The sequence below is a fragment of the Gracilinanus agilis genome, chromosome 1 (assembly GCF_016433145.1).
Source record: "Gracilinanus agilis isolate LMUSP501 chromosome 1, AgileGrace, whole genome shotgun sequence".
In the NCBI taxonomy this organism is placed as follows: Eukaryota; Metazoa; Chordata; class Mammalia; order Didelphimorphia; family Didelphidae; genus Gracilinanus; species Gracilinanus agilis.
Window position 1 is genome coordinate 709,349,420 of NC_058130.1, and position 25,339 is coordinate 709,374,758.

Here is a 25,339-nt window from a genome sequence, read left to right on the forward strand (position 1 = left end):
GAAGAGTGGTAAGGGCTAGGCAATGGGTGTCAAGTGACTTGCCCAGGGTCACACAGCTGGGAAGTGTCTGAGGTCAGATTTGAACTTAGGACTTCCCATCTCTAGGCCTGGCTCTCAATTCACTGAGCTACCCAACTGCCCCCTAAATGTTGTTATTTTAAAAAGAGATCCACAGTGAGTTTGTTGATGAGGTTGTAAATGAAAAGACCACTGGATTTCAGGCCAGGAAACCTGATTTCAAGTTAAGCCTCTGATATTTACTAGCTGTGTGACCTTTGGCAAATTGTTTAACTTCCCCAGTTTTCCTAACTGCAAAATGGAGATGATAATTCTTACTACCACTTACTTCAAAGGATTATTTTGAGGAAGGTTTTTGGAAACTTTAAAGGTACTATCCAGATACAAACTTTTGTTAGAAGAGAATTGGGTACAACAGAAGGTAAACTAAGGACTGAGGGGGAGGAGGGGTTAAGAGTGAATGAATGAAAAATAAAAGCATTTATTAAGTGTTTACTGTGTGCAAAGTATTATGCTAAATGCTGAAGATACAAATAGATATGCAAAATAATCCGTTCTCAAAGGAGATCACATGTAGAAGTTTTCATAAGCAAATCAGATGGAAAGGTCCTTGAGGTGATGCAGCCATGCATGAGATAAATAGGTTGCAGGAGGTAGCAGGACAGGGTGTGCTGTGTGTTTAATTAATTTGCTGTTCTTGGGAGATGAGGTAGAAGGAAAAACCAGGTAGATCCAGTAATAAACTTATGTTTTCCAAAACCTGCATTCTTTCCTAACATACCCCCAGTCACCAGTATGAAAACTTGTCATCCTTGCCTTATCCCTTTTTGTCTTTCTTAGTATTCCATCAGTTACTAAGCCATGTCAGTTTCTTCTGACAAAGCCCATCTTGTCTATGATTTATTTGCCCTCACCATTGTAGTCCAGGCACACAAAGTAAAGTATCACTTCACACCTGATCTACTGTACAAACCCTTACCTTAAGCTTTGATCATTCCAATTCATCCTGAGAACTGCTGCCAGGAAGAAGCAAGTCTTAAGTCCCTCTGTCAAGCAAGTCTAGCTTGATCATCTCTTCTTGCAGGAGAATTAGGACAGTCAACTCACAAACTGTAAGCATGCCATATTCATTCAAAACTGTAACTTCTTTCTTACTTGCCCTAATATCTCTAGTAACATGCTGTTCAAATCCATCTCTTCTTGGGAACCATTTCTTCACTAATCCCACCTTTATTCTTCTCTGTCTCTTTTAAATTCTTCTGTTACAGTCCAGCACTTAACTATCTCCTGTCATGAATTTTTCTTGCTATTGTTTGGTATCTGTTAGCTGTGCCTCTCTCTAGCTGGACTTTGATCTCCTTGGAAATAGTAATACCTACCTCTATTATACTTTTGTCCTCATAGCACCTAATACAATTCTCAACACACTGCTCATGAATACTTCATAGCTTTTGATTATTTAGAGAAATGTGATTTGATAATTCTTTCCCCTTTTTTTATTCCTAGAACTCTGTCAAATTGGGCATATGAATTTGATAAGTGGGCTCCTTCTGTGGTGAAGGTCTCCTACAAGGTAAGTTACAGCTTTTTCCTTCAAAAGTTCTCTTTGCAATATTATTGTGCTATAAGGAATGATGAACAGGATAATTTCAGAAAGAGCTGGAAAAGACCTTCACGGACTGATGCAGAGTGAAATAAGGTGAACCAAGAAAACATTATACCCAGTTACAGCAATATTGTGGATTGATCAACTGTGATAAACTTAGCTACTCTCAGCAATACAAGGATCTAGGATAATTCCAAAGGACTTAGAACAAAGAAAAAGAATGCTATCCTCAGAGAAAGAGAGAGAGAACTAACCTATTAGAGTCAGATGCAGATCAAAGCATATGATTTTTTAGTTGTTTATTTGAGTTTATGAGTTTTGGAGTTTTGGTTTTATAAGACTACTCACAAAAATAAAGAATATGATAAAAATAAAATTAATTTTAAAAAATGTTCTCCTTGCTTACAAAATACTTTAAGGCAAAGGAGTAACAAGTCAGTATTCAGTTAGAAGCAGGGTCTGGTGGAAGGAACCCTAGATTTGGCATCAGATGCTCCACAACCTTCATTCTCTTTGACCTTGAGGAAACTACTCACCCTTTGTACCAGAGTTTCCTTCTCTTCAAAATGAGGGGATTGAATGATGTGATAATTAAGGCTTCTTCCTGATGGATCTAAATTTTATGATTCTGAGGAGGAAGCAAAATGGAAACATTTCTGGAATCATTGCACTCCCTTTATGGCCTTCCACATTTACAGTTATTTTTGACATACCCAAGATCACTGGTCCGGATTTCACCAACATTTCAAGCTATTTTTTTCAAATGACCAAAGACTTCCTGGAGTAGGGGCATTGGCCCCAAGCTCTGGCCCTGAACCAGCTTGTATGGGAGGCCTAAGCAGGAGGGAAGTTATTCAGTGAATTATAGTACTTGGTAGAGTTTCTCCTTTCAAAGTCATGTGTGCTCCAACAAATGTATACTTGAGAGACTATGCCATTCTTTTTTTTTTTTTTTTTTTTAAACCCTTACCTTCCATTTTGGAGTCAATACTGTATATTGGCTCCAAGGCAGAAGAATGGTATAAGGATAGGCAACGGGGGTCAAGTGACTTGCCCAGGGTCACACAGCTGGGAAGGGGCTGAGGCCAGATTTGAACCTAGGACCTCCCGTCTCTAGACTTGGCTCTCAATCCACTGAGCCACCCAGCTGCCCCTTGTGCCATATTCTTCATCAAAACAGTGCAGTCTACACCTTAGTTCCTTTTTGTTAGAGTTACCCCCCCCCCCCCCACTCCCTTTCTGTGCTGTTCCATCCTCCCCACCTTGAATAAAGAACTGCTGCTTTCTTTTCCCCAGGGCTCTCCAGCAGCAAGACGAGCTTTTGTACCTCAGCTTCGGAGTGGAAAATTCAATGTCTTGCTAACTACGTATGAATATATTATAAAAGATAAGCACATTCTTGCCAAGGTAAGATTTTGTCCCTAATCAAATAGGAAAGTACAAGAAAGCTTTGTCACTGTGTTCCTTCCACAGCAGGCCTAGGCTGTCTATGGATGGTAATGAAATAACTGATAAAACTTTAAAGGTGCTGAGCATTCTATCTTATTCCCAGGTACTTCCTGTGCAATTCTTTTAATGCATACTTTACTCAGGTCATAAGCATAGTAACTGCTTTGCAAAAGAGAAATATTAGTATTGTTAGGGCCACATAAGAAGCAAGCAGCCAAAAGTATGATTAGAGCTCAGATTTCAAGACTCTTTCCTGGCTGTTATTCTGTCCTCTTGTATTATGACACATAAGGACAAAAACAGAAGCTGGGGGAGTTGGACCTACCCAGCTGATTCTTTTAGTTGAAGAAACTTTCTTTACTCTGCGTACTTTCTCCCAGTGTTCTCTAATGGGACCATAGAATGATCACTGGCTTGGTAGTTATCCTTTAATTTCCTAATTTTAAAATAAAGAAGTTAGACTAGATACTTTTTTTAAAACCCTTACCTTCTGTTTTAGAATCAATACTGTATACTTGTTCCAAGGAAGAAGAGTGGTAAGGGCTAGGCAATGGGGAATTAAGTGACTTGCCTAGGGTCACACAGCTTGGTAGTGTTGAGGTCAGATTTGAACCCAGGACCTCCCAGCTCTTGGGTTCTCCCAGATTAGATGATTTCTGAGGTCCTCCTAGTTGTAGATCTAGTACTGTGATCTTTTAGGCTGTATCCAGATGTTCTTCTGGAATCCCAAGCAAATACTCAGTAAAATTGTGCCCAGATCAAAGGCGGCAGCACGGTAATAACCCTGAAATGCTCAGTTATAAGAGGAGGATATTTGACCTCCCCAGGATGTTAAGGGACAAGTGTTCTCTAAACCTGAAGACATTCTAGAAATGTGAGTCATAATTAGAATTGATGGTTTTAGTTTTCCTCTCGGCGTCTCTCCTTCCTCTCACCAAAGAAAGTAATGTGATTACTGAATACTCTGGGAAATATTTGTGGTTACTCATCTGGACTAGTAGTGTGGTGAAAGAAGATACCCATCCTTCACGTGAGACTGCTTCAACCCTGGGGACTTTACTCTTCCATATCTTAAAGTATTAGAATTTATTCTCATAAACCCTGCTATAGAGTAAGGGATTAGAATAGATGGTTCCTAAGGTTCCTTCTACCCCTAATTCTAAATATTAATATCTTGAATCAGAGAAATCAAAATAGACCCATTTCAATGACAGAATCAGGGTAGGATGATTTTTATCCACTCTGAATGTGAAGTCTTTTCTCCTCACCAAACAGGCAACTGGATAGTGAACTTTTTTTGGCTACAAAAGTTCTCAAATGTCATCTATTAAATTGTCAAAAGGTACAGTGTATGTCAGAATATTGAACACCCTGTAGATCACAGAGAAATCACCTGTTTCTTCTGAATGATGATGGTTGTAAATGTTACTCTGGCACCATATTCAAAGGAATAAAATTTTGATGATGAGTTTTACTTCCTGTGTCTTCTGGGTAAGATGGTGTGTGAGAAAAACAAAGGACATAGTGGAATCTTGGTGCCCTCAAACCCCTGTGTAGGTGATCTCATAATCTGTATGGCTAGCCCTGAGTATACAGCACGTAGTTATTACGCACCAGCTGTGTACAGCGCACTGTGCAGTATTCTGGGAGAGATACCAAATGCAGATAAACTGTGGCCCCAGTCTACAACAAACAGTAAGGTAGTATTTAAGTTGGGTTTTATGGGGTGATTAAGGTTGGTAAAAAAGGAATTCTGGGTAGTATATTATTGGCCTATGGTACATGCAAAGAGAATCTCATGTTGGTTCAAGTAGTAGAAAGTAACCTGGTCTGTAAACAGTGATTTCTGTGTTTGTGTCTCCTTGTTTATTGAGTTGAATCGAAGTATAGCATATATGGCAGGGAGTCATACAAAAGAGATATGGCTAGAAAAGTTGGGAGTGTTAAGGCCAAGAAGAAGAGGTACCTGGATAGGTAGGTAGGTAAGTAAGAAGGAGGAGAGAGAGAAAGCATAAATGCTTATTATGTACCTCTGCTAAATGCCGGATGAATTGGGGGGATTTAAGCAAGAAAGCCTTCAAGGAGCCTTCATTTTAATGGGGAGGATGCCTCGGGGGTGCAGGGGAGTGTTGAACCAGGTCCAAAGAGTAAGAAGTATTCATGGCAATGAAGTGAGTTTGGATTGATTCCCTCATGAAGTATTGTTTCAGGCCAGAGTTTCACCAGTGAGATGAACAGAAGTGTATTCAGAGGGAGAAAGCTACTAGTGGGCCATAGGTACTACTTAAGATTTTTGTTCATATGTATGACATCAAATCTATACATCCGAAATTGTTGTGACAGCAATTTGCAGAGAAGTTTTGAGTGCAGGGGAAGAATGGAAATGAGAAGACCCATAAGGCCTATAACTAGAGATGTGGTGTGGCAGTGGGTAAAGGGGAAGGAGGTTTCCAGTCCACTATAGTACCACAGATAGAAACATTCCAACTGACTTAACAGATGTTTCTATCTGTGATACTACCACTGACCCTGACCTGTCTCACATTTTCACAGTCTTGAGGTTATCTTTGACACTTTTCTCAACATGCCATCCTCTTATACAGTCAACAAGAGGTTTTGTCTTGAATCTGCATCCTCAATAGCTAGAACAGGGCTATACACATTGTAGGCACTTAATGTATGTTTGCTATAGTGGACTGGAAACCTCCTTCCCCTTTACCCACTGCCACACCACATCTCTGTATTCCTCTAGGAATTGGTTACATTTGTATAAGATTGAGCATAGAAGGAGTTCACTTGCATCTGCAAGATAAAACTCTCCCCAAACTTCCCATCAGTCAGTTCCCTTTCCCTAAACTGGTGTGCCATCTCATCTGCAGATTCGTTGGAAGTACATGATTGTAGATGAAGGTCACAGGATGAAGAATCACCATTGTAAGCTAACACAGGTCCTAAACACACATTATGTAGCTCCCCGCCGTCTGCTCTTGACGGGGACACCTCTGCAGAACAAGCTGCCTGAGCTGTGGGCACTGCTCAACTTCCTCCTCCCCACCATTTTCAAGAGCTGCAGCACCTTTGAGCAGTGGTTCAATGCTCCCTTTGCCATGACAGGAGAGAAGGTAAGTGTGCCTAAGCTGGAGTCAGGAACTCTTCAGAGGTTCTAAAGAGAGAAAATGTAAACTGCAGGTTTCTTGAGACACATAACAGAAGCTTCTGAGAAAGAAGACAGTTTATTGTATTAAAAAGTTGATAAAATTCCTGGATGTGCAGAGTAGAGCTTGATAGCATAGGCAGTCAAATATAGGACAACGGTTCTCCAAGTGTGGGCTGGGACAAAACCTGCCAAGGGCTCCACAGGGAGAAATTTATTTTCCTAATACTGTTGAAACTCTTGACTTTCCATATGGTAAATATCAATTGATATCCCCCAACTTCTGAGATGCAAAGTAACTTGCCAGGCTTTATACAACCATAGTTTCCTGCCTTAAGGATTCACTCTGTGCTAGCTGCCTCAAAGAGTATGAAGAAGTGCTTTATTATGAGTGCTTGAAGAGGTGAATTCACATTCTATGTTGATAACAGTGGCTAACATTTGTACAGTACTTTGTTTTATCAATTGCATCATATACATTACTTCATCTGATCTTCACAATTCTCTGAAGTAGGTACTATATCCATTTTATAGCTAAGAAACATTACACTTAGAAAAGTTAAATGATTTGTCCATGGTCATAAAGTAATCAGTGATGTAGGCAGAATTTCAGCCCAATTCACCCCCCTGACTTGTTGAACACTTTTCTGCCTTCAGTGATGGATTATTTTTCTTCAGGCAATATGTTTTTGTTGTTTTAATCTTTACGTTCCATTCAAGATAGAAAAGTGGTATGGGGCTACGCAATGGAAGTTAAGTGACTTGCCGGGGGACACACAGCTAAAATGTGCCTGGGGTCACATTTGAACCTAGAACCTCCTGCCTCTAAGCCTGACTCTCAGTCCACTAAGCCACCTAGCTGCCCCCCTATTCGGTTAGTAGTTTTGAAGGATGAGCAGCTATGAGTTTCTATATGACCACTGAATAAATATTACCTTTTTCTTTGGGCAATCCAAAGCTTCTGATCTAAATATTCTTTTCTTCTCACTCTACTCTCTTTGGCAACCTTATCAGCTCTTGTGGGTTCTTGTGTCATGTAGCTGATTCCCAGGTCTTCATATCCTATTCTAGTCTCTCTTCTGATTTCCAGTCCCATAGGCACCTTAAACTCAATGTGTCTAAAGCAGAACTTCTCTTTTCCCCCTAAAATCCAACTTTCTTTCAGATTAAACCTACTTCAAGCGTACTATCATCCTTTCAGTCATACAGGATCACAACCTTGGACTCAGCAGCTCCTCCTTCTCCCTCACCCCACATCTCCAGTCAGTTGTTGAGTCTTATTGATTTCCACTTCTATAATAACATTCCTTAAATCCATTCCCTTCTCCACTTCTTGTCTATAGCTTTGTAATTGGTCCTCCTGTTTCCAGGCCTTCCCTTCTTCCATCCATCTGCATATAGCTGCTAGAGTAAAAAGCTTAAAGCAGAGATCTGGCCACGTCACTGCAGTGCTTAGGATTTTCCAAGGGCCCCTGTTACCTCTTGGCTCAGAAGGAGACCCCCTCTGTTGGCAGATAAAGTCCCTTCACAGCTTTGTTTCAACCCTGCTCTCCAATTAGCCTGACTGGCCTTCTTGCTGTTCCTCCCACATAGCATTCCATTGTCCATCTCCATACCCTTGTTTGGTTTATGTCTGCCTCCTACTTGAGATGTGCTTCCCTGCTCACCTCTGTCAGAATAGTCTCCTTCAGTTAGCTCCCTTTCTATTCATGCTCCTATACAAAGTAAATTCCATGAAGACAAAATTTTTCCTTTTTGTTTTTTTTTTGCGGCTGACCAGCAGCTGCATATAAGTTCTTAATGGGTAAAACACTCAGAAAGGAGAACCAGGGACTGAAAGAAAAATGGGTTACAAGTTGAAGTCTCAGGGAAGGAGAGCATAAGGCGAGAATAAAGACACAAAGACAAAGAAAGTTCCAGCATGAAGTAGTCAGACAGTGGGTTAGCTCTGATGGTGAAGATATTTATGGTCCAGAGCTCTGGTGGTTAAGAGCTTTACTGGAATGATACTCTGATGGTGAAAAGCTTAACCCTTAACCAACATGGTATTTTTATTGGGGTTACAATGGTATTGGGGGAAGGGGAAATGATAGTTAGATAAGTGGTCTGATACATTAACATTATGAGATAATCATCAGGAGATACAAACTGCTGGAACCAAAACAATAGATGTAGCTAATGCCTAGATCAGGAATCCATATGGATCAAGTTTGCTTGATACATATGTTAATTGATTATTATTGATAAAATAAGGAGACTGAGATAACTGATTAGTTTTCTAATTATTAATTAGTGTAATCTCAGGGAAGGGCTAGGAATTTGGCTAGGTTGAGTTTTAGTTTAACTCAAGGTTATAGAAACTAATCTTAAGAGTCAGCTTTTTGAGTGCTCCTAAAATAATATCAAAATTAATAAGCCTGGATGCCTACATTTTTTTATCCCCAGCATCTAGTAAAGGGCCTGACATGTAGAATATGCTTAATAATTGCTTATTGACTTCTGTGTTTGCATTTTAGCAAATAAGATTTCCTATTTGCTCAAGAGATAATGGTTTTGTTTGTCTTGTGTCTTTGGTGAAAAATAGGTAGACCTGAATGAAGAAGAAACTATTCTTATTATCCGCCGTTTACACAAAGTGCTACGTCCTTTCCTGCTCAGACGGTTAAAGAAAGAAGTTGAAGCCCAGTTACCTGAAAAGGTTTGTATAGGTGTCTTCGGGTATTTTGAACCAACAGTGTTCATGTCTGCCTTGAGCCCCTACCTGTCTGCTTGTCTCTTCCCTTGCCTTAAACAATCAGTCAGCAACTCCAGTTATTACAATCCCTCACATTGATCTTTCTTTCTATTCACATAGCCTCTTGTTTGGGCCCTCGTCACTTCTCTCTTGGACAAGTGAAGTAACCTTCTTATTGGTCACCGTATTACTAAGTTCTTCCTTTTTTAACTCTTAAAAAAATTCTAAAACAAAATTTTTAATTTAATTAAAAAATAAATTTAATCCTGCCCACCATTGTCAAAATGCTTGAAGCATAAACCTGACCATCGTACTTTCCCCATTGCCATATACTGACCCTTGAGCTCTCTCAGTTGATCTCAGACCCACCTTTCTAGTTTTGGTTCACATACTATCTTAAGAATGAACTGTTTGCTCTTCTCCAGTGTCCTCCAGGTTTCTCCTACCTCCATTCCTTAGTGTATGAATTAGAATCTAGAACATGCTATTCTCCTTCCTCATCTCTGCTTTTTTAAATCCTTAGCTCCATCTTCTCTTCTACCTCTTAGAATCCTTAGCCCCCTCCGAAACTCAGTTAAGGGCTGCCTCCTACACCAACTTTTCCTCATCTCCCTCACTATTCTAATGATTGCCCCGCCCCACCCCCCATTTGTTTTGTATTTACTTAGGGGTGTGTGTGTGTGTGTGTGTGTGTGTGTGTATTTTTCCCCCCAATAGATTATAAATAAGCTTCTTTAATTATCCCCAGAATCTTATCACAGTACCTGGCCAAATAGTAGCCATTTTATAAAGACATTAATTTTTTATTGATTCCTTCAAGGCTCAGTTCATGTGCTACTCTGGTTCACTTCTTCCTCCCTACCATACATGCCTAAAAGTAATAACCCCCTCCCCATTTTCTAACATTTCTAGCCCAGATGTTTCCTTTGCTCCTGTCATATTTTATCTTATATTTACAGGTGAATATCAGCTCCCTAGCTATTTGGACCCCATCCCAACCCCCACAATCCCGTGGAATTATAAGTTCTTTAAGATCAGGGACTATCATTTTTTAGCACTATTTCCCAAGCAGCTACCATGGTTTCTGCTACATAGTAAGTCCTTAGTAATTAAATTTTAATTAAATTCCTTAAGAGGACCCTTCTAGAAAACAGGACTTATTGATGGCAAGCCAAGGGTCTCCTACCCATCAGCTAGACCTCTGCTTCATTCTACATTTTTATCCACCTGCCTTCTTCACCATGTCCTGCTACAAAAAGGGGGCTGGTAGGCACCTCCTACTGAACATTTAGGCCGTGCTGGCTTATCAAAGATCTGCTCTTCATTAGTAGTGTCTCTTTTGGCTTTCCAGGTAGAGTATGTGATCAAGTGTGATATGTCTGCACTGCAACGAGTCCTCTATCGACACATGCAAGCCAAGGGTGTGCTCCTGACAGATGGCTCAGAGAAGGACAAGAAGGTCTGGCACAAACACTCATCCTCTCTTAGTCCCTTCCTCTCTTTCCCAGGGCTTTATAAAGCCTCCAGAGCCTAAAAGTTGATATGGATTCATTCTCTGCTTGCTTTTGATTTTATTTGGAAGTTAGTGTCATTGGCACTTTAACACAGATTTCCTGGCATTTTAACTATTGCTTCGTTTGGTTTGGCTTTGCTCAGAGTGCATTAAACTAGTTATCCACTGAGCATTTTATTTTATTTTATTTTTTTTAAACCCTTAACCTTCTGTGTATTGGCTCCTAGGTGGAAGAGTGGTAAGGGTGGGCAATGGGGGTCAAGTGACTTGCCTAGGGTCACACAGCCAGGAAGTGTCTGAGGCCAGATTTGAACCTAGGACCTCCTGTTTCTAGGCCTGAGCCTCAATCCACTGAACTACCCAGCTGCCCCGCCACTGAGCATTTTAAAACGAATCATTATAATGACTGGCATGATTCAGTCCATGAACTTTGCATTTAATAGTCATCTCCATCATGTGCTAGTCCTGTGTTTGAACATAGTTTACCACCTAAACACAGTCCTGATCTACTCTCCTCAAGAACATTAATTTGAGCTTGAGTGTTTTCTCACTCATTTTTTTCCTGCTTTTTGATAAGTTGTATGGACCTCCCTCATCTTGCCAGCCTACCTTTCAGAATTGGGATATAATATCTCCTCACTTGCTCAGATCCTTAAATCCTTATCATGGAGAGTTTGTGGGAGCATTTTTTTCTCCATGGCAAAGGGGAAAATGACCTTTTGTAATGCTTTGGAATTCAGAGTGAATCAAGTAGCTATCAATTAGGAGGGTCTGTGGGTTAATTTCCCAGGATTCTCTCCAAGCAGGTCCTCTTGCTTGGATGGAAGTTCTGACTGGAGAAATTTTCTGTTTTCTTAGGGCAAGGGTGGCACCAAGACCCTGATGAACACTATCATGCAGCTAAGAAAAATCTGTAACCATCCTTACATGTTCCAGCACATAGAGGTAAGGCATGCACCAAGGAGGCCTGGGTACAGGGATCTCACTCCTCTTTCCAGTTTAGAAAAGCTTTTTTCTTGGTATTGAGGATTGATTCAGAGAAGTCGATATCTGGGTCTTCATGATCTCATAAAGTCAAACTGGGTGTTCATTGGTGCAAACAAATAGCTATTCCTTCATTGCCCAAAAGTATCTTTTTATCTTTTCACATAGAAACATGAGTACCATTAAAAATACAAAAGCCACCAAGTCCTGTTCACTTTTATGCTATTTGCCATTTAGGGTTGTCAAAGAGACTGTTATTTTTCACAATTGGAAAACTTTGATTAAATAACCAATCTCCGGGCTTTCACATTCCAGGAAGAGTTATGGATTGTAAAGTAGAGTATAGATATCAGACTTGGGGCTGGATATTCCAGAATGAGTGAAGGCCTATCAGATTGAAACATAATTGGGAAATGTTTAACAGCATAAAAATACAATGCAGCATAACATTAATTTGTGGTTTTCTAAATAAATTCTGGGTCCGGGAGGATCCATTTCTTATTTAAATTTAACACGACTGGTTTAAAGTATCTTCATCTTTGTTGGACATTAATAGTTGTCCTGTTTTGTTCACAGGAGTCATTTTCTGAGCACTTGGGATTTACTGGAGGCATTGTCCAAGGGTAAGAACAGCACTCTGGATTTCCTGTTTTGAGTGATCCAGATGGAGATGGTCCTCATTCACTTGGTCTTTATAATGTACCTTTGATTCAAAAGTTCCAACCTTAATGTATTATAACAAAAATATACATGATTTTCCTTTAAACTCTGATTTGGACACTATCCTCTGTGTAACCAACTACTACATATACATTTTAATTCTTTTTATTAACATCTTTTATTTTCCCTCTCACTTTTATTTCTGTATATATCCTTCTGATATATTCTTCCTCTGTCTTACAAGCCTCTGTTATAATAGAATAAAAAAGAAAGGGAGGGGGGAAAACAGCTCAACCAAACGTCTCCCAAGTCTGACAGGATATGCAGTATTCCATACCCATAGTCTCCTACTATCCCAAAGAAGGGATAGAAGTACATTTTCTCATCTCTGGGGCCAAGTTAGGTCCTAATTATAATTACACAAATCACTGTATTTTTGTTGTTTGTTTTTCTCCATTTACATTGGTGTCATTGAATGTATTTTTTGCTCTGCTTACTTCATGTTAAAATTGTTCATATTTCTTGGAGCTGAGTAATATTCTATTACATTCATGCATCACCACTTAATAACGAACTTAACAACCATCAACAAAAACATTTTATGATACCAAGAAGAACAGAGAAGAGTATTGTGTAATAAACTTAACTTGTTATAGATTTTTTTATTTGTATGTGTGCATACACATATATATGCATGTGTGTGTGTTAACTTTTTAACAAGATGGTAGCAAAATTATACTATTTGTATCCTTCTCTTGCATTTTTCTATTCATTATTTAAAATGTTTTCATACTATTTTTTACATCTACCAGTAGACCCTGAGTAGCTCTGTCCTGTAATAATTGTATATACTCAAGCATGTGACAATTCTGGATATTTCAGCCCTCAATTATGTATACTCAAATTAATACATTGGCCATATTTGAAAAAGTATATCTGATTCTGTACCTTTAGTCCATTACCTCTCTGCCAAGAGGAGGGAAGAACCTTTTATTATCAAATATTTGAAGTCAAAATTACTTCTCCCCTCATTACTCTGATCATTATATAAATTATTTTCTTAGTTTTGTTCATTTTACTGTGTCACTTCATAAAAGTCTGTATGTACGTATATATGATTATGTAATAGTCTTCCTCTTTTTTTGGCACGGTAAAATTACATTGCATAATTTGTTTCGGCATTCCCCAGTTGATAGCTACCCACTTTGTTTCCAGTTCTTTACCACCACATGAAAAGTTCCTTTAAATGTCCTTGTACATGTGGGTCTTTTTTCCCTCACCCTTAAATTACTTGCCACCCCTCCAGCATTAAAATAAGCATGAAGTCATAAGAATTGCCCTCCTTTTCAGCATCCTCTTTTTTCATATCTCATGTGTTTTTTGGTCTTTTGCACACCAGCCTTGATTTATACCGAGCCTCTGGAAAATTTGAACTCCTAGATCGAATTCTTCCCAAGCTCCGAGCAACCAACCATAAAGTACTGCTTTTTTGCCAAATGACCTCCCTCATGACCATTATGGAAGATTACTTTGCATATCGTGGTTTTAAATACCTCAGACTTGATGGTGAGTTTAACAGAGAATTTATTATGTATTTGAAAAGCGCCTTATAATTTAATGATTCCTTTCACTGAATTACTGAAAGCATCTTTGCTTCCTCATTAATCCTTACTGAACCCTGTGAAGGAAGCAAAGGCTTCAATGCATGATTTCTACACTTTACAGATGGTGAAACTAGTTTATGAGAGTTTGACATGGCCTCAGTCTGTTATTAGAAACATATTTGAGACCTGGGGAGCTAGCTCTCTCCCAGTATTGTGCTGCCTTCCTATCGGATACTTTAGCCATAGTGGAAATGAAATGCCCACTGGCTTATTTTCCTAATAAGACCTGTTCATGTTTGCCATGTTTGGTGAGTGAGCCCACACTCAGTTGGTAATTAGGGATCCTGGCTGTTCTGTTACATGCAGAAAGTTGGCAGAAAGTGTTGAGTTTTCATTTGATGACTTGAAATTATCTTGGAATTTTTCCTAAAGCTCCCTTCTATTCTCACAATATAGTCAATTTACTTCCTCATGAGTATAAGAAACAAAATATCTGTGGCCATTACTTAGTTAAGCGAAACCTGCATCACAGCTTTTCCTTTCTGTCCAAGAGGATTACTAGAAAGCAGGTAGGTAGCTATTCAGTGAAACTAGAGAAACATGATTTTTGTATTCTTATCCTTAGAAATGTTTCTCTTTGCAAAGCAAGATGTTGCCTCAGTAATAACATAGGACTCCACAGCCTAGGTTACCTGCCTTTATTTCTCAGGTCATTTAATAGTAATACTCCATTCACATCTGACACTGAGGTGGCCTGATCACTGATACCTTCTTTAATAGGACCCATATTTGAATCCCTTTTGATCGAGGTGGAGGGTCAGTCTTGCATATCATTTAATATGTCTCACATATTAACATCCCCACAGTTTCCACTACCACTGAGCATTGGGGGAAGTATTTCCAGTCACCCTCTTGCCCAACCATTTAAAAGACATTTATTTTGGACTTTTTTGTTTTTTGAAAAACATGTTGAAAAATAAAGTGAATAAATAATAACTGTAGTCCCAACTATCAATAATATGGAATTAGGTCTTAATCAGTGATACATGTAAAACCCAGTGGAATTGTGCATTGGCTTAGGGTGATATGGGGGAGAGGGAAAGAACATGAAACATGTAACTATGGGAAAATATTCAAAATAAAAATAAAGTGAATTCATGCTATAAACTGAATTCAAAAGAGTTTAATCTTCACGCATTGTGCATACCTCTTTAAGCAAATGTTTACTTAGATTAAAAATAACCTCTATGGCTATATTGGGAGATTTGTTATTAAAAAACTACAAAATACATATGAAGCTTGGTAAGGTATTTATTCATTTCTGGATTGGTCATTTTATTTAGACGCTTAACTTACGGATATCAAAAATCTCCTAATCTTTCCTTCTTTGCTACCCATCAGGAACCACAAAAGCTGAAGACCGTGGTATGTTGTTGAAAACTTTCAATGAACCAGGCTCTGAGTATTTCATTTTTCTCCTGAGCACTCGGGCCGGGGGTCTTGGGCTGAACCTCCAGTCTGCAGACACTGTGATAATTTTTGACAGTGACTGGAACCCTCACCAGGTAAAATAAAACTGAAGCTAAGTGAAGGGACTCTTGATAGATTCTAAAAGCAAAGAAAAACTGTCCACCCTTTATGAGAAAGGGGATACAGTCATGCTTTCATCTTGAGTTTTAATAGCAATTTCCTTCCATCTCATTTATTCATAGTGGTTAAACCATGAATCTCCGTCTCTAGAGATGATTAAAACCCCTCCTTCAAGAGTGTAAACGTGAACTCATTTAAGAGACAAGTAGCCAAGTTGGATGGCTTCTTGAGATCCCTGCTTATACTGATTATAGAAAAGCACAGGCATATATTATCAATATTTACAGGTAAACCAAAGGATAATTCATTCAAAGGGCATTGGGGTGCAGAGTCTGAAATGGAAGTCATTTTGCTTCTCTCTTTCCACCTGAAACAGGTGCCTTTCTCAGGCTCTCATTCTGCACAAAGTGAGCAATGAAATAAGAGATTATTAACTTATTTAACTAAAGAAAAAAAGCTATGGGCTTGTTCTTCCATATTTCCTACCAAGGACATATAATGCAAAGCTATGTGTCCCTTCTTGTGGCAACTTAAGTGCTACACCCTTCATCAAACCTAGTCACCCACTATTACTTGCCTCTATTCACTTTGTTCATACTTGTAGGCCCAGCTATGACCCAGAGACAGATTAAGCAAGTAATTCTTCTGGGCCATGTACTATAATGCTCTTAGTTGTACTAAAGGTGTACCTAGCATTGGGCCACGCACTTAAGAAATGTTTGTTGCTTTTGTTGTATTTATGAGGCAGCCATTGAAGAGAATATATGTGGTGAAAAAACATAGCTTTCCAAGGATGAAGTAGTAAAAGTTGAGCTTCCTTCCCATAACCTTTGAATCCCAAGGAAGGTGAAAGCTTTTGAAGGAAAACTAAAGTGGTAGGTATATCCTCCTTCCAGGGCCTCCTCCAGAGTGGTAGTGATGGTCTTGGCCTCAACAGCTTCAATCAGTCATGATTTGTGGAAAGATGAACTGATTTTCTCAGTTACTCTACTTAAAAACATCAGCAAGGGGGCAGCTGGGTAGCTCAGTGAGTGGATTGAGAGCCAGACCTAGAGATGGAAGGTCCTAGGTTCAAATCTGGCCTCAGACACTTCCTAGATGTGTGACCCTGGGCAAATCACTTAACCCTCATTGCTTACCCTTACCACTCTTCTGCCTTGGAGCCAGTATACAGTATTGACTTCAAGATGGAAGGTAAGGGTTAAAAATAAAAATAAAAAAGATAAAACATTGGCAAAACTGTCCTTTAATTGAGCTTCTTTCTTTCTCTCAAGGTGTAACCACCTCTACTAACAGAAGCTTTTTAGTCAGCTCCATGTTTTAACTTTGGAGGGATATCAGACAGGGAATGCCAGGCATGTCTTTTCACCAAAGCTCATCCTTCTGAGTGATAACTGTAGAACTTATTTTTTTTCCCCCTAGAGAAATTCTAATTGAAATGACAAGCAAATGATTTCCTCTTCTAGGACCTGCAAGCACAGGACCGTGCCCATCGAATTGGGCAGCAGAATGAGGTACGGGTCCTCCGTCTTTGCACAGTCAATAGTGTGGAAGAAAAAATCTTGGCTGCCGCCAAATACAAGCTAAATGTTGATCAGAAAGTGATCCAGGCTGGTATGTTTGACCAGAAATCCTCCAGCCATGAGAGAAGAGCTTTCCTCCAGGCAATCCTAGAGCATGAGGAACAGGATGAGGTAAGAGTCCAGGCTGAACCTGCCCTCTCTCTTTCCCAGTGTGAATGGTGAATGCATGGATGCCTTTCCTTTTTTCTTTTTTTTTTTTTTTTTCTTTTTTTTTCTCTCTTATGTTTTTTACATCCCTGGAATAAAGGGAGTGTGGGCTGAAAGGAAAGAGGATGAGTACTTGCTTTTCTTTAAAGTGACTTTTAGTGCTGGTGAAAGATGCCGGATTGACAGCCCTGGAGACTGAAGTCCTCTATTTATCCACAGAGCAGACACAGCACGGGCAGCGGCAGTGCAAGCTTCGCCCACACTGCCCCTCCGCCAATGTGCCTCAACCCCGACTTGGAGGAACCACCTCTAAAGGTGAGAGGGGTAGTTCAGTCTCCATGCCCATTCAATCCTTGGCTTCTGTGCTGAGGTGGCCAGTAAAGGGCCAGATCTGACGATGTATGTGTGTGTGTATGTGTGTGCTTTCTGTTGCCATGTGGATGCTTGTCCACTGGAAACTGGACTGAGACCTCCACCTCATTTCCCATGGACCACCGAATAGCTGTCAGGTGGTAAAGACTGTCGGTGTTGAAATTCCAATCACTTCAGCTCCTTTTAGAATCTCCACAGTGGAATTAAGTATTTAAAATCTTGTAGGAAGAAGATGAAGTTCCAGATGATGAAACCGTTAATCAGATGATTGCCCGACATGAGGAGGAATTTGATCTTTTCATGGTAAGCACCTAAGGCTGGGATTGAGGGTTACAGTGTATAGAGAGGACCACAGGGAATGTATAGACAAAAACAAAAGCTCAGAGAAAGAGAGACAGACCAAAAATATGAATATTAAAGGGATGCTTTTAATAGTTTGTATGCATCTATGAGAATGTTTTCAAAACATCGTTTATAGTAAAATATTAATATTACTAACTAGATCCCAAAATTTGATTGGAGAATGAGCCTCATCTTTCCTAACAAAGAATATATATCTGAGAGGTGGCACAGAATTTTTATTCCTGTTGGCATCTATGTGATAAGAGCAGTAACTATGGTCTTCACTGCCATGGGTTGACTTGCTATTCTTGAATGGCATTTGGAGAGTTCAGTCCATCAGAGGCTAATGGATATGAAGAGATTATTAAATTCCTTTTGTTTATTGCCTCAATAGTTGTGGGTTTCATTTTATTTTTTAATTACCAACACATGTAATAATAAATTTCCATGTACAATTTTTGAAGTTATATGATCCAAATTGTCCTGTCCTCCCCCTTCCCAGAGTTGGGAAGCAATTTGATCTGGGTTATACATATATTTTCATGCAAAACATTTCCATATTGTTCATTTTTACAAGTTAATAATCATATAAAACCAAAAACCCAAATAAACAAGTGGAAAAATTGTATGCTTTCATCTGCATTCTGACTCCCAACTGTTCTTTCTTTGAAGGTGGATAACATTCTTTTTCAAAATAAGTCCCTCAGAATGGAAATAGTGACTGCATGACCTTAACTAGAGCTAAATATCACTTCTAAGCACAGCTGTGCCACCTTGTTGACATGGGTCATGGAAAAACATGATTTCTTCCTTCAAGGAAGTTTTATGCCCTGGCATCCAGGGAGTGAGCCAGAAGCCCATTCTAGAAAATAGCAATATGATAGTGCATTAGAGTAAGACTGCCCAACAACATCTGCACCTGAAAAATCAGAACTATGATTTACTACAAGATCTGACAGTGTTCCATGCTGGAATGAGGACAGTGTTAACTTTATGAACTGTAGTTTCTCCTGTAGTGCTTATGGAAAGTGTCTCCAGCTAAATGCACGACTTACGTATCAATTATGGTGCATATTGAGACTTGATTTCACTCTCACTCAAGGATTTTCTGGTAGTCAGTGACCCCCTTAAAAATGGCTCCTGATTTTCCCATGGGCCCCTGATTTCCTTTCACTGTTCCTAGCGCATGGATTTGGATCGTAGACGAGAGGAAGCTCGAAACCCCAAAAGAAAGCCACGCCTGATGGAAGAAGATGAGCTTCCATCTTGGATCATTAAAGATGATGCTGAAGTTGAGAGGCTGACCTGTGAAGAGGAGGAAGAAAAGATGTTTGGGCGCGGCTCCCGCCACCGGAAAGAAGTCGACTACAGCGACTCACTGACCGAGAAGCAGTGGCTCAAGGTATATACTGTAGGTGATGGCTTCATTCTGCAATGATTTTTTTTCAGACTACCCTTGTTAGTATCCTGGGGACCTTAGTCATTGCTGAGAACTAGTCTCCTGCCCATTGGGTTACCAGAATTTAGAAATTCAGTGTGAGAATTTGATTTGAAATCTGACTGAGTTACAGTAAATTCAAATTTATTTTTATTTCAATATCAAAGAGGCTTAAGAAGGACAAGTTAATGCAGGTTAATTCTGCTGCAAGAGAATTGGGTTCCCTTGAACCATAATATTCCCCATGAGCTCCACCTTGATTTGTGTTGGCTAACATCCTCTGAGCATGTAAAAAAGTATGAGTTTGTCCAAGTATGTTTCTGCCTAGGAAATCAGTCATTTGAATCAAGAGTATCTTCTCAGCTGGACAGTAATGAAAAACTGACAAATTTATCTTGCCTCTGTCCTTTTAATTCAGAATATTACCTTTTTGATATTACAATGCCTCCTATGTGACAGTTTATTGTGCTTTAAAAATAAACCAATGAATTAAAAAATTAAAAGTCTGTCCCTTAAGTAGGGAGACCTAAAAGCTGGATTCTAATGCTTTTCTTTTCAGTGGGCTTGGAGTCAGAAAGATTTGAGATTGAGTTCTGCCTAAAATGCTTCCTAGGAAAATTATTTTAATTTCTCTGAGCCACAGTTATATTATGATGATATTATGATATCTATTAGAGAAGAGGTTAGATTTGGTGGCCTCTACCATTCCTTCCAGCTCTTAAGTCTTATGATCCAAAGCGATTAGGAAACATTGTTCTTTCCCTTCTTTACAAAATTGGGTTATTCTGGGTGTAGAATTGCCTATATGCTCAGATTCAGTTACTGTGTCAGCTAATTATACTGAACTGCTTTTCCTTTTATTCTTTGTTAAAAGGAATGACTCATTAGGGAAGGGAGAGTGAAGGGGATGTAAAAACCCCAAAGATGTCTCAGTGTATGGACATTAGTCAGGATCTTCCCTGGACATAGTATAGCCTTCTCTCATTTCTTTCAGTTGATAAATTGTATTTAAATGTTAAGACCCAAGAGCTAACAGAGTGTGGTTTCACATGTTGATTTCTGACCAAATATTGTCCCTCCCCCAAAAGAAACCAGAGGATACCAATATATGCTTTTGACACGGATTCAGTTTGGTTTCCAGGGAGCAAGGGGAGGAGCTGATATGATCATGTAATGAGAGAACTGGCCCCACCTATCCCACAGGCCATATGCCCTTGCTGAGTTTCATTCATTTCTCAGTATTATTGACTGAGGCTTTCCTCTATCAGCCTGTAAAGCAAGTTTGTTTACTTTAGATTTCACAGAGTGCCCAGAAGTGTGTGTACTCAGATTTATAGCTTGCAAGAGATTTGAAATGGAGAAAAGGTTTTAAACAAGCCTTTTAGTTTAGGATGTAAGATAAAAATGTGAAGCAGCCTCAGTAGCATTGGAGCTTGAGAGGCTTACAGTCATAATGAAAGTCATTGCAACGAGAAACCAGTTTCCAGGAGACAGGACTGAAGAATCTGTTGCTTGCACCAGTTCAGTAGCTTTATTGGATGGAATAGCAAAGCTAGAAACACAAATTCAACTCCTAACAAGGAGACTGCCTCATAATACTGCCTCAGGGAAAAGCCTCTGCTAGAGAGCCATGAAGACCCTATCCTCCTGGGCAATTTAATTAATGGAGAGATATTTTAGAGTCTTAGAATTAACCTAGTCCAACACCCCCACCCCCCCCACCCATTTTGTCAGTAGGAAAACTCAGACCTAAAGAGCTGACTGAGTTTATTAAGTCAGCCTCTTGACTCTTACTAGTCCAGGGTTCTTTCTCCTTCAAGGGTAAAATTGCCCAAAGAGCAAAGCTGACACGAACTTGGTGTTTTCACTTGTAGTTCTCATTAAATTAAAAAGAGCAAGCGTAGCAGTGTTTAGATGGCACAGCAAGTGAACTGAGCTGGCTTGATGACAGATTTGGGATGTATCGCATGAAGCTTGCCCTCCCTTCCCTTAGCTTTGTGTATGAATGAATTGCTATTTCTGTTTTATTCCTCTCCCTAAATAATCTGGATGGTGGTTGTTCTGTTTTACTACCACTGACCTTGAAGGCCATAGAGGAAGGTACATTGGAGGAAATCGAGGAAGAAGTCCGACAGAAGAAGTCATCTCGGAAACGCAAAAGGGACAGTGATGCTGGCTCTTCAACACCAACAACCAGTACTCGCAGCCGTGACAAGGATGATGATAGCAAAAAGCAAAAGAAACGTGGCAGACCCCCTGCTGAAAAGCTCTCCCCAAACCCACCAAACCTCACCAAAAAAATGAAGAAGATTGTGGATGCTGTGATCAAATACAAAGACAGGTAAGTGAAGGAAGGGACAGAGTAGCCCCTTCACTCTGTGACTGGGCTATAAATACAAGAATGATATACAGCCTGAGCCTAGTGGGGTTCACAGACACTCAGGAAAATTTGGTTAACTGACATTTTCTATGTGCCTCCTTGGTGTTACTTAAAAAAAAAAAAATCTACAGGCTCACAGATTCTAAATGTTGTAGCTTTGGACAGACCTGTTTGCTGGACACCTGCTTACTCATATCTGGTTGCCCACTGGTGGCGAGCTTTTCCCTTTTGTTTACTACTCTGTGCCAACTTTGTGAGAAGTCCCAGATTAGGCTTTGATTCACTAAATAGCTTCAGCCTTTCAATTTTGTTTTCTCCCTAAGTGATTACAGGTCCCCCTAGTTTGAGGCCCATTACATTGAATTGTCTTCAGGGTGGTGTGGTGTGTACCTTGGATTTTCATTTGAAGCATCTTTGCACTAGAGAAGGTACGACTATCTACGTTTGGAGGGGCTTAAGATTCTGCAAAATACAGACATGGGAGGGAATAATTCTTATTTTACATACATTAGCCCAGTTTGACTTGTTTTACCAAGCACAAGGGCTTCCAAGGGAAATGTTTTTTTCAGAAATATTGAGCACCACTTAAAAGCCCCCAAATACAGGTAAGGGAGTTAGAAAGGTGTCAGAAAAAGAGATGAAAGGAATAGACCTAAAAGAGATTAGTATCAATAAATACCAACTTTAAAATTAAAAAGTAACACACACAGGGGGCAGCTGGGTAGTTCAGTGGGTTGAGAGTCAGGCCTAGAAATGGGAGGTCCTAGGTTCAAATCCGGCCTCAGACACTTCCCAGCTGTGTGACCCTGGGCAAGTCACTTGACCCCCTTTGCCCACCCTTACCACTCTTCCACCTAGGAGCCAATACACAGAAGTTAACGGTTTAAAAAAAAAAAAGTAACACACGGAGAAAGTTTAAATGGGCTCCATTCTTGATCAAAGACAAAGTTCTCCTATTTGATCTTAGCTGGTTAGCATTTTATTTTCTGTCACTTTCCTTTGGCTAGATTTGATGTACAACTATGGGATACATATTGTAAACTTAATCTGTGGTTCATGCTACCCTATTGAAACAAAATATCATTTGATAAATTCTCAATTGGGTTTATCTTTATCTTGTAATTTTTTACAGATTCAGTAAAATCTAGTATGAGAAGAAAGCTTGCAGAGGTCTAATTTTATTGTACTCCATTTAGCCTTACAGAATGTTATTAGAGGGAAAGTCCAGGCTGCCTTCTCACATATCACTCAACACTTAAACTTGGTAAAACCTAATAATAATAATGTACATTTCTTCAGGGCTTTAAGATATTTACAGAGCACTTTCTTGTCAATTCAACAACATAAATATTAACCCCGCTTTAAAGAGAAGTAAACTAAGGCTTAAAGAGTTGAAGTGATTTGGTATGGGTCACAGCACTAGTAAGTGTGACAAGAGTTTTAATTTAGACGTAGATCTCTCCTTGAGAAAGGAACAAGGAGAAAGATAGGGAACCCTCACCAATTCTTATGCTCCCTTGCCATACCTATTGTCATAGCTCTTTCTGGGAAAGGGCAAAGGCTCAGGCTGTAGGCTTCTTTCAAATATCAAATACCTATGGAACCATATGGGAGAAAAAGTAACACACGGAGAAAGTTTAAATGGGCTCCATTCTTGATCAAAGACAAAGTTCTCCTATGTTTATGTTTGGCATGTTTATCATTCAGTCAGAACAAAGAGTAAAATATAACTGGTAGCCTCAGGGCAGTCATCAGGTTCCTTCAGAAAGAGGTAACCCCAGAGCAGTATCTTTAGGAGAATGGAGTGGGTTGTTAGAGCAGATAGCCTCTAAATGTAATTTCCCTGTATTCATAGTAATTATTCCTGGCTAAGTTTTTCAGTTCATTGTCAGAACAAGAATGACAGGATGAACAGAGAACAGAGAACAGAACTAAGAGTAATAGGGAATGTTGCCAAGAAGCAAATTTTGGCTCAGTATACAGGAAAACTTCCCAGCAGTTAGTAGCAACCATAAGTGGAATGAGTTTCCTGCCAAGTTTCTCACAAAAGTTCTTCAAGAGGAAGCTGGATGACCACTTGTCAGGGAAGCTGTAAAGGAGACTCCTGTTCCAGGATATATTAGACTAGAACTTGAGATCTCAGCCATCTCTGAGAGTCTGTGATTATGTAACAGGAACAATCTTCCCTGGGCCAGGGAAGCCCCATGTAACAGCTCACCTCTCCACCTGTGAGGATTCTCTCACACACACACATCCCCTTTGATGATCAAGCTAATCTATTTAATCCTTATCATTCAAGATCATTCTTGGATGTGTTGGGTTCTTCTTGTCATTTTCCCCATTATCCACTATTTTAATTGGCAGAACACTTAATGTGATACCCACATGTGCTCTGGGGCCCTGGGACACTAACTGGTGGGATGTGCACTTCAAAATAATAATGACCCCGAAGAATGTGTGTTAATGGAGGCTTCCTTAGGGTGGTGGGAATAGTGTGCTCTGAGAGCTTAAAGGTATTGATTCAGAGGCCAATATTGTCTTCTCTGAGCTTCAGTTTCCTTGAAAAGGCAGACCTAGGGTGGACATAAGTAGGATGATGACCAAGGCTTAAGAACTGGCATAAAAGTTATTATTGTAAATCGTGTTCAAAATAGAACTTAATGATTAGGAGAGAAGGAAGGTGAGAGCTCTTTGAATGAAAAGACACAGACAAGCTCAGTGCTATACTGGTGTCCACAGAATGCAATATGGTCCAGACCATTATGGAGCTCCTCCATGGGAGAAGGCACAGGAGGCATACAATCTATACTGTGCCAAGGGAAGGAACACACCCCTTAATACATAAGCTATTTATTCACCAGCATTGATTAAGCACATATTAGGGGCTAGAAATACAAAAAGAAAAAAAAGCTTCTACCTTCAAGGAACCCATCAAGTAGAGTATGAAAATGTGCACAAGTTTAAAAAAGCTTGTTCATACACATATACATATGTGGTAGGGAAGTCATTAAAATTGGGGTGATTAGCAAAAGCTTCCTGGGAAAAGTGACCCTTGAGCCAAGGAATTTTATGAGTCAAGAGATGAGCATGTCAGAAATTTGGCAGGGGTGGGGATGGGATTGGATTGGAACAGCAACCCCCCTGAGTTAGCCATAGAGTCAGAAGGCTAAGATTTTTTAACACTTCATCTTCAAGCAAAAAAAAGTCCCTGAAGTTGAGTGAGCCATGGTGTGCCATGGTCAGACCTTACTTTAAGAATATCAATTTTGGCATAAATTAAAGAGGGGAGAGGCTCGCAGCGGAGAAACCAATTAGAAGGCTTATCTGTCATTATCCAGCCAAGAATTGCTAAGTTCTTGAATTCTTGATTGTGATCATGTGAACACAGAAATTGAAGGAACCATGATGGAGAGATGAGACATCTTGGGAGAAAGGATAATATGCCCCATTTTGGACACAGATTGAGTTTGCGACAGATAACTTTGGGCCATCAAGTTAGAGTTGCAGGACTAAAGTTTGAGATAAAGATGGGGGCTGGATATGGAGATCTGGAAATCATTTAATCTCAAAATCTATATTTGTGTGAGACTAAAACCAAGTAGATGGAGGTGATGGTTATTGCATTCCTTTCCTCACAGGCTGGTGAGGAAAGGCACAAACAATAAAGTGCTACCTAAATGTGACTTCTTTAAGGGCTATGGGTAGAGTCCTAGGCTGGGAGTCTAGGCTTGGTTCTGGACCCAGTTTTCCATTAATTCCCCTTTC

General features: G+C 39.7%; 1 protein-coding gene across 9 annotated transcripts in view; it reads left to right on the forward strand.

Annotated features, from left to right (window-relative positions):
• The window catches only part of SMARCA4 (SWI/SNF related, matrix associated, actin dependent regulator of chromatin, subfamily a, member 4), a 100,512-nt gene that overhangs the window by 62,418 nt on the left and 12,755 nt on the right, over nucleotides 1–25,339 (forward strand). For 3 of the 9 annotated variants that reach the window (XM_044670106.1, XM_044670115.1, XM_044670174.1), the window contains exons 16-29: nucleotides 1,525–1,591; nucleotides 2,921–3,031; nucleotides 5,953–6,195; nucleotides 8,812–8,925; nucleotides 10,313–10,420; nucleotides 11,333–11,419; nucleotides 12,035–12,081; nucleotides 13,518–13,684; nucleotides 15,124–15,287; nucleotides 16,779–17,006; nucleotides 17,262–17,357; nucleotides 17,640–17,717; nucleotides 18,940–19,167; nucleotides 21,282–21,535. In XM_044670106.1, the coding sequence (XP_044526041.1) occupies nucleotides 1,525–1,591; nucleotides 2,921–3,031; nucleotides 5,953–6,195; nucleotides 8,812–8,925; nucleotides 10,313–10,420; nucleotides 11,333–11,419; nucleotides 12,035–12,081; nucleotides 13,518–13,684; nucleotides 15,124–15,287; nucleotides 16,779–17,006; nucleotides 17,262–17,357; nucleotides 17,640–17,717; nucleotides 18,940–19,167; nucleotides 21,282–21,535 (1,992 nt within the window). Of the gene's footprint in view, nucleotides 1–1,524; nucleotides 1,592–2,920; nucleotides 3,032–5,952; nucleotides 6,196–8,811; nucleotides 8,926–10,312; nucleotides 10,421–11,332; nucleotides 11,420–12,034; nucleotides 12,082–13,517; nucleotides 13,685–15,123; nucleotides 15,288–16,778; nucleotides 17,007–17,261; nucleotides 17,358–17,639; nucleotides 17,718–18,939; nucleotides 19,168–21,274; nucleotides 21,536–25,339 lie in introns of all 9 variants that reach the window. The other 6 variants (XM_044670164.1, XM_044670132.1, XM_044670140.1 and 3 more) reach the window with 3 other exon arrangements.